The sequence below is a fragment of the Drosophila kikkawai genome, chromosome X (genome assembly GCF_030179895.1).
Source record: "Drosophila kikkawai strain 14028-0561.14 chromosome X, DkikHiC1v2, whole genome shotgun sequence".
Classification (NCBI taxonomy): domain Eukaryota; kingdom Metazoa; phylum Arthropoda; class Insecta; order Diptera; family Drosophilidae; genus Drosophila; species Drosophila kikkawai.
This window is the reverse complement of record NC_091733.1, coordinates 22490156-22503109: the sequence shown is the minus strand read 5'-3', so window position 1 is coordinate 22503109 and position 12954 is coordinate 22490156. Positions and strand designations below refer to the sequence as shown.

Sequence of the window (12954 nt, the reverse complement as noted above, 5' to 3'; positions counted from 1 at the left end):
CATGCAGAACAAGTGCAATTTTATCTTGAATTAAGATAGGAACTAAAGGATCTTAAATTTTAAGGATTCTTTTAAATATAGAAAAATATTTGTATGAGTGTTTAAAACGTTTAAATAGTTTCCTCAAACAAAAATATATAATGTACATTAAACCTAAGGTATGCATTTCCTTGGGAAATAAATCAATTATCAATATTTTGATGGTATGACTTAGTTTTCATTGGAAAACTCATCACAGAATATTTAAGTTGAATACTAGTAACCCGACCGGATTATACGCTGAACAGAAAAAACCGATTTTTAGTGCTAAGCAATAGAAAAGATGTCAGCGAGCAATAAGCCTGATGACTCCACAAATCCCATGGAAGTGCTTACCGAGGGGATGAAAAAGGATGATGTGCACCTGCGCCTCATCTCGATCAGAAAACTCTCCTCCATTGCCTTGATCCTGGGGGCGGAACGCACACGCTCTGAGATGTTACCCTTCATCAAGCAGATCCTACTCGATGCGGATATGGTGATCCTGTCGGTGGCCGAACAATTGGGCAACTTTACCAGTCTCGTGGGCGGACCTGAGTTTGCCAATCTTCTGTTACCGCCACTCGAGTTTTTGGCTACCGTCAAGGATGACGCGGTGCGTTACCAGGCCGCTCAATCACTGCGTATCGTGGTGGCTAAACACAGTGCCCAGGATATGGAAATATATGTGGTGCCGATGCTGCAACGTCTCGCCTCGGACGTCTTTTTTACCTCACGCACCTCGGCCTGCTGTTTCTTTTCGATCTGCTATCCTCGGGTCACTCCACCCGTAAAGGCAAAGCTTCGCACCGATTTCCGCAAGCTGTGCCTGGACGAATCGCCCGTGGTTCGTGGTAAGGCAGCCTCCGAGCTTGGGGAGTTCGCCAAGGTCATCGAGACGGAGTTCGTCAGGTTGGATGTGATTCCCGACTTTTTGATGCTGGCACAAGATGACACAGACACTGTTCGTTCAATTATGGTTAAAACATGCATCAGTCTGGCTCAAGTGCTGCTCCCGGAAGAGGTGACATTGCTGGTTTGGCCAACACTTCGAGATTATTCCAGGGATACGTGCTGGCGTGTACGCTTAATGTTGGCCCAAAATTTAGTGGACTTGCAGAAGGCAGTAAGCCCCATAATGTCGCTGGTCGAGCTGTTGTCCATATTCCAGACCTTGCTCAAGGATACCGATGCTGGTGTACGCATTGGGGCGGCCGTCAAGATAAAACATTTCTGTGGCAATCTGGACAAGGCCAACCAGGTACCGATCCTAGTCAATTGTTTTATGCCATTTATTCAGAATTTGGTCTCGGACACGAGTGCCGAAGTCAAGGCAACTATGGCCCTTGTTGTTCTGGCCCTTAGCCAATTGATGGGCTCCACTCTGACCATGGAGAAGCTGATGCCCTTGCTACACATTCTGGTCAAGGACACGTGTCCGGAAGTGCGCCTGGATGTTATATCAAATTTGAATTGGCTGGACGATGTCATTGGTATACAGCAGCTATCGGTGTCTCTGTTGCCCGTCATCATTGAGCTGGCCGAGGATTCCTCTTGGCAGGTGCGTCTGGCCGTTATTGACTACATGCCCAACCTGGCCGCTGTAATGGGTCAAGAGTTCTTTGACCAAAAGCTACGCTGTCTTTGCATGGGTTGGCTCACTGATCGTGTCTATGCTGTTCGCGAGGCTGGAGTAATCAACATGAGGAAGCTAATCCTAAAATTCGGAGCTTCTTGGGCAACGAAGTCCATTATTCCCCTGATCATGACCATGTCTTGCAATGACATCTATTTGTACCGAATGACCTGCCTCTTTTGCGTTAACGAATTGGCCATGTTCTGCGGCATGGACACTACCACTAATATAATGCTGCCCACTGTACTCCTACTCTCCGAGGATCCCATTGCCAATGTCCGTTTTAATGTGGCAAAAACCCTAAAGAAGATCTTTCCCTTTTTGGAGGCCAGTGTTATGGATGCCAAGGTTAAGCCAGCTTTGGACAAACTTAGGGCTGACGAAGATGTGGATGTCCAGAATTTTGCTGCAGATGCCATTGCCGCTTTACCAGCAGCTTAATCTCAATCCCAATCTGTTTGAATCTTTAAAATTGTTTGTATTGTTTTTAAATTGTATTTAACATTTTATGCACACTTAAGTTAATAATGAAAAATTGTAGTGAAACCCCAGAAAAAATGCTAATAGAATTCTTTGTGACTGTTTTATATAAATATTATCAAGAAATTTAGATAGCTTTTATAGACGAAGATGTGTATCTTCCACGGACAAAAGACCAGACGGGCATGTCTGAATCGACTCGGATGTTGATGTTGCTAACTTTTACCTAGAAAAATGAAAACAAAAATTGCAGTAAAATCGTTTAAAGTTAGTCATCATAGCTTGGCATAATAACAATTCCAAGAATCATTGTTAGAATATGTACTCTAGATATGTGTTATCTATAGAGTGTGCCTTAGTAGATTACTAGTCAATAAGTCAAAAGAAAAGGGCAATTCCTTTTTCGATCAAATATATGTACATACATATAATGTGTAGATATAATTTATTTTGGCGTAAATTTCCTTTTGCCTTCGTCAACTCCCTCATGATTTAGTTAGTGGAATTTGCATTATCAATATATTTATATATATATACCCTGTAACTTGTTGCTTGCACCATTATCTTTAAGCCCTTATCCTTCCCTGAATGCGGGTTCTTGGTTCTGGTTGATTGGAAAACAATACCATTGGCGCCCTGACTCGGTTATCAGGGAACCATAAATAGCATTATACTGACGGACACGTAGGCCCATTACCATTACTATTTCCCAACAGCCAATAAATTATAATGAAATACTTGTGTGAGTAAAATGTGTATTGATTAACTAACTGGTTGATAAGAGCGAGATATGTGCATATAACATATTTGCCAAGTCAAGTAGTCCAGTAGTAAAATCTCAAATGAGACCTTAAAAATTTGAATTAAATAAAGTAAATAAAATTAAATACAATTAAATAAAATTAAATAAAAAATAAATACAATTAAATAAAATTAAATAAAATTAAATAAAATTAAACAAAATTAAATAAAATTAAATAAAATTAAATCAAATTAAATAAAATTAAATAAAATTAAATAAAACTAAATAAAATTAAATAAAATTAAATAAAATTAAATACAATTAAATAAAATAAAATACAATTAACTAAAATTAACTAAAATTAAATAAAATTAAATAAAATTAAATAAAATAAAATAAAATTAAATAAAATTAAATAAAATTAAATAAAATTAAATAAAATTAAATAAAATTAAATCAAATTAAATCAAATTAAATCAAATTAAATAAAATTAAATAAAATTAAATCAAATTAAATACAATTAAATAAAATTAAATAAAAAAGAAATACAATTAAATAAAATTAAATAAAATTAAATACAATTAAATAAAATAAAATAAAATTAAATAAAATTAAATAAAATTAACTAAAATTAACTAAAATTAAATAAAATTAAATAAAATAAATAAAAGTAAATAAAATACATAAAATTAAATAAAATTGATCAAAATTAAATTTAATAAAATTAAATAAAACAAATAAAATTTAATTAAATAGATTGTTATAAAATTAAATACAATAAATAAAACTTAATAAAATTAAATTATATTCATTTTTAAAGCATTTTAAGTGCGAAAAATGATTCACTCAAATGATGAGATAAATGCTACTTAATTATTTAAAATTTATATATTTATTTCTTTTAGATATTATTAAATTATTTAAAGATCAGCGTGCTCCTATAAAATTTATAAAAAAAACTTTTTCAGATTTTTATAATAACAACAGTAGTTTAAATATTAAAAATATTACTCAGACATATTCATAATAAATCGAATTATTTCATTTGTTGATTTAAAATTCTCAGCAAGTCAGCAAATATTAAAACCTTGTCATTTGCATTTGTGACTGTGAGTCACACATAAACGTGTTAGGGAAACGCCAATGTAATTCGAGTGATTCCGAGTTTTTTGAATGAATCATCTGTCCCAGCCGGTACACTTATTTTCTGAGGGGGGTTACTTTGCATATGAAGCCCGAATCCAAGAGATGGGAGAAGATGATGAGAGAAGAAAAAATATCTATAAAAAAAACTTCAATATACACGACCCACTAAAAAAAACAACAATAGCTTAAGTTAAACGAGTTGAACGGTAAAGCCACGAACTACGAAGTGGGGGAAAAACAAAAACATACAAATACAAATACAAACAATAATATAAACCAAATCCCGCTTCGGACGAAAAAATTATAAATAATTGAGCTGGGAGAACCGTTTAGCATAAAAACCCACAAGCACAAGCATCGTAATGATGATGATAATAATAACAATGGCCATGATCATTGGAAACCGTTTGGCGATCACTTCGAAAGTCAGAGGTCTTCCAAACACCACACGTAGCACAAGCACTAACACCTGTGAACAGCCAGAGGAATCAGGCGAAGAACAAGCACAATTCTACGGGGCAGATTCTTTGGCGCTGCTTATTGTTACATACCATAAGGTGTTCAAGGTATTTTAGTTTCCAGCAGAAGCTTGTAAGCCTCTAGTATATGGTCTATTTATTATTATTTTAAATTAAGATTAGATATTTAGTATTACCAGACAAGAGCTAGGCATGTCTTGAAGAGTGTTTATATGTTACTTTTTAAATTTAAACTTGTAGCTTAAACACATTTACTATGCTGATATTAATTAGTATCTGATAAATATAAATATGTATCTTATAGATACCATAGGAAAAATATTGATCTACAAGATAATTAAAATGATTATTTGAAAAACGGAGTAATCCAAGTTAAATAATAATATAGACTTAATATATGAAATATTTAATATTCTTTTAAATTTAGGGTACATTTTTTGAACTGAAAGGGTATTAGAAAATCGGTTTTCTCAACTAAGCTTCATTTATTGTTGACAGTTACGTTTGAAATCGGAATGAGAATGGAATGAAGAAGAAGACAACAAGAAGCAAAAGCAGAAGCTGGAGCTGGAGCATGGATAAAAAAGAAAGCAACAATAACAATAGCAAAACTTGTTTCCCAGCAACGGAAGAAATATGCTGCAAAAAAAGGTAAAGAACACTCGAGGGTAAATATATATTAACGAGAAATTTATGTAATATTTTTATACAATTTAATTGTATTAATAAAAACTTTATAAACTCTTTTATATAGATTTAAAATGTTTAATTAAAAGAAAACAAATACAGCAAATTACAGCAAGTAAAATCGAAATGCTTTTTATCAAAATTTTTATTTTTATAAATTATATATTTATAATTACTTGTTTGTTTTGTTTTTGATACTTTTGTTTGTTTTTTAGATACTTTTTTATTTCTAGATATGTTTATCAGTTTCGTTTCTAATTAACCATCCACATTTGTACTGTACAATATACTCCAGATGATAAGTAGAAGTAGGAGAAACGGTTCATAGACATAGATACACATATACAAAGCCTGAAAACGGACCGTAAAAAAAATAATTCTTTTTGTTTTTGTCTCCAGCTGCCGGTGCTTGCTGTGCTTAATGAAAGTTAACGGAAGAGTTTCGAATAGATCTCTGGAAATATCTCCAAGCTTTGTCTCTATGCGACGGCGCCTGATATTTTTTGATGGCATTCATTACTCGATTTATATATATATATTTTTTTTTTTATGTTTTTGGGAGGGGGCTTTTCACTTTCGCAATGTGTACCATAAAACGCGAGACACGAGAGTCGACCGTTGAGCGTCTTTCGTGCGTACAAATGACATCGAAATAAATTCGCAAAAGACGTTAAAAAAAAGCAGCGAAGCAGCGTGCACAGTATACAATGTCAACGTTTTTGGCATTTTCTTATTTTATTTATTTATTATTATTATTATTTTTTTTTTAAATTTAATTTCGTATAATTTATTTGTTTTATACACACATTTTTGAGTGTTTTTTGTTGTTGTTGTGCTTTTGGGTTCGCACAATTTTGAAGCCCTCCAAACACACACACGCACACACCCAATCTGAAGCCATTGACATTGAGCTGTCTCCAAGTATCCAAGACAGGGGCGGACCTAATGGGGTTTAAAGGGGATTTTAGAAAACAAATAACATAAACTTTTCGGAAGAATTAATTTTAGAAATAAATAATTAAAACAAAGAAATAGCAGAAAGGGATTTTTTTAATAAATTGAAAACTGTTTCACATTCAGTTATTATAAAATTAATCTTTTTTGAGTAGGTTAATATCCTTATTAAAACCAATACAGTTAATCTTGTCAATTCAATTTTAAAATAAATAAATAAAAATATTTTAACCCCCTCTCAGATACTTTTTGAATTAAACTAAAATGTCTAAAATTTAAAATTAAAAATGTACATTTATAAAATATAAAAAACTATATAATATTTTAATCCCCTCTCAGATATATTTTTTTAAATTAAATAAAATGTTTATCAATTAAAATTCAAATTTTAAGCATATAAAATAATAAAAAAAAAACTAGCAATATTTTAACCCCCCGCTCAGATATTTTTGGAATCCCCGCCTATGTTTTTAGTAGCTGACGTCGCTGCGTTGCCCGTTTTTGGTCGTTGGCATTTTGAATGAAGAGAATGCTTTTATCGGTTTTTATCCCAAAAATGTACATCCAACAAATGTCAAAAAAAAGCACAACAGAAAAAAAAAATAAAAAAAACAAAATCAACAGAAGGCAACAAATTGTTTTGATCAATAGCTTTTACTAGTATGTGTGTGTGTCTGTGTGTTGATTGTTTATGGACAAAATGTAACGAACTATTTTTGATTAAAAAAAAAATAAAAATTCAAACTAAAAAGCGGAAACTCAAAATGTTGCCCATATTCAATGGAATGAAATAGACACTGAGCTGAATTGTTTTACCGTAGGCGTGTAGCCATACGTAATCCCCGATCCCCGATTCTATATGGCGTTGCATCCGCCGTTTTACTATCTCAGGAAATCAACCAAAAACAAAATAAAAACAACAACAACAAACTTATTTAAAAACACATGTCCAAAAGTACATGTGTCTGTGTCTAAATTTGGTAACATTGATCACCTTTACAGTGCGTATGTTTTTTTTTTTTTTTTTTTTTTTTGTTTAGACAATAAAAAAATAAAAAGAAATTGAAATATGGAAATCCGTTTAGTAAATATATATTATTAAACTTTATTTCGAAATTATAACTTCGATTATTTGCTGGATTTTTCAAGGCTAGAGAGAATATATACATATAATCCTCTCAATTTTTGAGATACATTTGTCGAATCGAGAAATTAGCACTTTCTGAGCAATCAAGATCGATCGTTAAACAAGGATTTCATTATTTCTAAGCCTTTCTCGTTACTATAACCGTATTTTATGTCATAAAACAACACTTTTTACAAGTCTCCAATTCCATGTCACCAATACAAGTACACCAATCTCGCATTTCTGGTGCCATCTATTAGGTAACTCTTATTTTAATCCACTTGGGGAACCGTTGTCCATTCAAATCTTTATTCAGACCTCAAAAACATTTATCTCCGGAGATCTGCCTTGCATTTTAAATGGCAAAACTTTTGATACTTTATATTTTCCCCTTCCGTTGTTAAAAAAAAAAAACGGCAAAATGGACAATGTTGGGCGCCACACAAAAGATGATCAAGCTAACGGTGGCTAGAGTGAGACGGAAGAGGACGGAACATGACTTTCACTAGCTAATTAGAATTTTTAGTGAACGCTTGATTGCCAAAAGAAATGCAACAACAAGGCCCTCGTTTTTATTTTTAGTCTTCAATTATTAGGCAAATTTTTGCGAAAGTAATATTAATTTTAAGAGATACCGTTTGATGCACCCAAAACTAAGAAAGAGACAGAAATAACAAATGAGAAATGATAAATGAGAGGGAAAATATGGACTGAAGTTTTGATTAAAAAGATTACGAGAAGAAATTACAACGGATATTTCAATAAGCCGATAAGCAATTCTCCCAATTTAAATATAAATAGTGTAACCTTTACTATTTATTTCAAAATATTAATATTTTCTAAGGCCAAAACATTATTTTGTCGCAAAAACAATATCATTTGTGGAATTTTCCTTCCCTAATTTGATTATTAATATCAGCAATTGGATGAATCATCTATGAGATCACAGAGAGTCAATTAATGAATGAATAATTTCGGAAATTCAGAGAAGCGGGCGGCGCAGTCACTGTCTAGTCTTACACTCTTGTATATTGCATTTTAATGGGTTTTGGTTGGTTTTTTATGTTTTTCTTTAACGAAATTAATTCGCTGAAACTAAGTGTGGAAAGATACAATGTATCTAATGGATTTTCCCCCTTTGTTTTTCTCCCTACTTAAACAGCGCTTATCACGCTTTTCGGAGACTGTAAACAGACCGCAACAAATTGCATTTCCATTTCAGCATTTTAAAAAATAAATAAAAAAGAAAAGAAAAGTGGAATGCAATTTGGTTTCGAATGCATTTATTTGTAAAAAAAAAAATATATATATATATATATAAATATATGAAAAATAAAACAAAATCAAAGTCCATGAGTCATCACCGTTATTGCACTCCCCATTTTATTTCTCCTTTTTTGGGTATTTTTTTTCCAACAATTTTGTGAAAGTGACACGTGCGGGGCTCTGTGCGTCCCTTTTTGGCAAAAATTTGGCAATAGCAAAAGGAAAAATTAAAAATAAAAGCAGGAACCGGGAATGATTCACCCGGATTTTTGAAGGATATGGAGGATATATGTATAGGGTGTAGGGTATAGGGTATATGATATTTTATAGGGGTGGCTCAGTCCATTCCCCGTGTACCGTTACAATTACCACCCCAAATGGGAATGCGCAGGGCAGTTTCGGCAGACAGTGCAGAGGGCATGGGGTTGGGATTTCGATTTGGGATGGCCAAGTACACTGTACAAAAATTATATAAAAAATACTCCATGGAAATATCTAAATAAAAGAAAAATATTAAGAAACAAGAAATGAAGCTAACTTCGGCAGCTAAAGTCTATCATTTGGTACCCAATAAAAGTTTCTGATTGAAACATTGTTTAATGTTAAGATTAACGAGATCCTTAAGATAGAATATATATATTTTGTGTACTCTTCAGTGATATCTGCTCATTTTCACCATCTCTCAAATAGCAAATAAACCCGTAGCACTAATCTACAAAACAGAGAGGGTATACTAAAAAGTAGCAGCTCTTTAAAGAAAGAGTAACCACTACCACAAAACCACACCTACACACTGCCTTTTCCACTCGACCACAACATTCAGCAGGGTTACCACTCGAAAGAAGCTAGAACTAGTTGGGAATTATAGCGCCAAGCGAGTAATTTTTTTTTTAATAAATAATTTATTTATTATTTTTTAAAAATTATTTTTATATATTATATTTGATTTATTAATGTCTATATTTATATATTTATTTATATATATATATATATATTTTTTTTTTATGCTTTAAATTAATATATATATATATATATATATATACATTCAAATCGTATTTTATTTTTTATGCTTTAAATTAATATATATATATATATATATATATATATATATATATATATTAATTTAAAGCATAAAAAATAAAATACGATTTGAATGTATTCAACCATCATTTTTTTTCTCTCACTGCATCTACTTATGGGATTGCCATTGCCAAAATGAGGGTCGCTGTCGCAGCAGCGGCTCAACCTTGAACCCCAAGCCACCCGTCATCCTCGTCGTCGTCCCTGACCATTTTCTCGGCGGGATGGGGGTGGGTGGTGAGTGTTGCGCAGTGCAGCGAGATTTCTCAGTCCTGTCCCAACGTTTTTTTGTTTTTGTCTTTGGGAAACCGAACCTGGTTGCTTTTCAGTGGGGTGAAAATCAGCTGTTGTTGTTAATTGCCTGCGGTGGTGCATTCCATGTGCACCAATTCAGGCATTACCCATACTATCCTCCGGTTTGGGTGGTGGCTATATCCTCCACTGACTGACTAATCGTTCATACAATGCACCCTCCCTCCCTCCTCGCTTCCGGACCGAAAAGTATGCCCAAAAATAAGGCCGATAAGAAGAAACACAACGGAGTTAATGTGCTTCACATATGCATCCGAGAGAGATATGGGCGTGCATTAAATAACACAAAACTCAAGAGTCTTCTCCGTCATATCCCCCCTGATAAAGTCGGGTATATGCATGCTCATATATGTATATCGCCCTACCCTTTTCTGTTCTCGAAAAAAAACTCTTTAAAATTGCATTCAAAGGCGAGAAGGAGATAAATATAAGACGGGTAGATCTTTGACCCCAACCTCAAAAGGCGTCATTAACCCTCCAAAGTGTCAGCTTTAAAGATGTGTATCTGTACACATATAAATAAAAAATTTGGTATTTATAAAGTAATCTTGGGATGATAAAACAATACAAATAACACAAACCAATTTAATTTTTTTATATTTCCTTGGTATATATATTTTTTTAATTTATTTTAAGTTTATATAAAGTTTATTTTTAAATTGTATTTGTTTAGTTAGGGAACCTTAATTTTTAATTTTTTTATTTTTGAGTTGTGTTTTGCCCAATGTAATACTTTTGGATTATTCATGGTTAAGACATTATCTTAATTATTTTGTTCTTATCTAGGCACCATCTAGGGTTGAAGTTAAAGTAGATGTTGTACTCGGAGGGTTAAGACCCTGTACAGTTTCCCACGTTGCCCAGCGGGAGAGGGGGTGTTAATTTATATGACAGTTTTTCAAAAAGGGCGTGGCTGCAAAGCAAAAGCAAGGAAATGGAACCAACGTTCACAAAAAAAAATAATAATAATAATAAGAAAAATAAAATTGAATAAATAAAACCTAAGCCGTAAAAGTAACAGAATTAAATTTAATCAAATTTATTCATGTTCAAAAAGAAATTACTAGGCTTAGATTTATTTATATCTTTAAGATACTTTTATTATATGCTAAAGATACAAATGTAACTTACAGTTTACAGTAGGCAAATGACATATTCTTAAAATATATTTCTTTACAGATAAAATACATGTTTCAAAATGCACCAAGTAAATATGGGTTTGGTGGTAAATCAAAAGGGGTTGCACTCCAATTCCAATGAGTCATCCCAAGGCGCTAAAAGGGGACGACAGCTACACACACACACATCTATCTGCCACCGCTTATGAAAGATTGTCAGGTGCTTCTGTATATCAAGGTAACCACTTTTGTGATTACACATATCGGATTTTTTTTTCTGGTTTCACCTGAGAACTTATCAGCGACTGTGGCACGCACAAAACCAACAAAATAACAATAATAATAATCAGAGAGCCCGGCGTCGGCAATATCGCTCGATTTCGATTTCTAACTGTAAAAATATGTTCCCTTGAGACTACGACGGCGATGTATACTGCGTATTTTAGGTGTATTGTGATCTAGAGCAACCTTGTGGGGAACATACAGGTGTAGAATGCATAGGCGACGACGTATTCGAGGAATGCAAAAAACAACGTTTCTGTGGATGTTTGTAGTTATGAAGAAGAAATCATATATGGGAGGGCATTACTTTCGGGCTCAGATTTTTTATAAGGGTCTATAATACATATGTATGTATTTATGTATCTTTAAGTACATATATGTATATATTTCCGTTGCGGATATGGATATGGGGGAATGGTAAAGTCATGTTTGGAGAAAACTCATCTCCATGGAAACACCAATTCTCCATTTCATTCTCCACTTCACACACACACACACACACACACAGATACACTTGATCAGTCATTCGAACGGAAACGGAGGCCGATTACGAATGCCGATCACAGGCGAAGAACACAGAAGTGGAGGGACAACAAGTGAAAGAAATACAAAAAAAAAAGGGGGAAAAGTAACCAAATGAAGTTGAAAACGAAACGATGAATTATTTCATACTCGCGGGTGATCAAAAGTCGTTATTATTCAAATCGCATCGCCAACTGATGGAGGACCTTAGCTGGGGAGACTTGATATAACGATATAAAAATATACATTCTTATACATATAGTCTCCAAAATGGACTGTCTTAAGCCAAATAAGGATGACACGTTGAAGGAGCAGAGGAAGCAGTACAAAAAGGAGAGAGTATTTGTGTGACCAAATGGAAGCAATTACATTTAATTATTTATTTACAATTTTCATTTTTAATAAAACATATTCATATAGTTAACTATTAAAGCAAAGCCAGCTCACACCTTAGGATTTAGTTAAAGGGAGTGTAATTTCGGGATGTTGCACTGTAGTTGATTGTGTGTCGCCGGTTTTGCTTCTCCTTATTTTTTTGTTGTTCTTTTTTGGGCGGGGGCGTCGACTTAACACACACACACACACACACACGTAATTTCGCCGAGATGGGAGCGGGAAGTTCAAGTTCAAATTTATTTTTATTATTTCATTCTGGGCGCCCCTCTTGCTCTCTCCCTCCCCACTTTTTTCCGGTCTGCAGTGGCCAGAGAGAAAAAGGCGGCTTTTGGGAGAGAGCGAGCGCCGTTGGCAAGCGCAGCTTAAGCGCATGCGCCCACTCTCGCTCTCTCACCAGTTTCTACCACGGTGCAGCGGCCAAGAAGCAGACGAAGAAGAAGAAAAAAAGATAGTGAGAGAGCAGCAGCAGCATACATATACTGCAGTTGGCAAATGCAATGCCAAATATGGTTATACGCATCAGACACAGCACCAAAAAAGCTCAATCTCTCTCTCTTTTTTTGGGGCCTCTCTCCGTGGCTTATGCTGCTGTGTGTAAGCCTCTCTCTGTCCCCCACCCCCAACCCAAGCCCCCCTCATTTACACGCATTGATTTATAATGCAAAGTGATCGATTGCAAGCATTTTATGGCTCATTGGAAAAACGGGAA

General features: G+C 33.9%; 1 protein-coding gene across 1 annotated transcript; it reads left to right on the top strand.

Moving 5' to 3' along the window:
- Positions 1–218: 218 nt before the first annotated feature.
- On the top strand, positions 219–2223 carry LOC108084450 (serine/threonine-protein phosphatase PP2A 65 kDa regulatory subunit-like). The gene has a single exon (XM_017180659.3). It carries the CDS (start codon positions 323–325, stop codon positions 2093–2095), a length of 1773 nt encoding a protein of 590 aa, XP_017036148.1. The 5' UTR covers positions 219–322; the 3' UTR covers positions 2096–2223.
- Positions 2224–12954: the final 10731 nt, after the last annotated feature.

Coding starts and splice junctions, on each gene's coding strand:
- LOC108084450 (XM_017180659.3), top strand. CDS start 323: ATGTCAGCGAGCAATAAGCCTGATGACTCCACAAATCCCATGGAAGTG.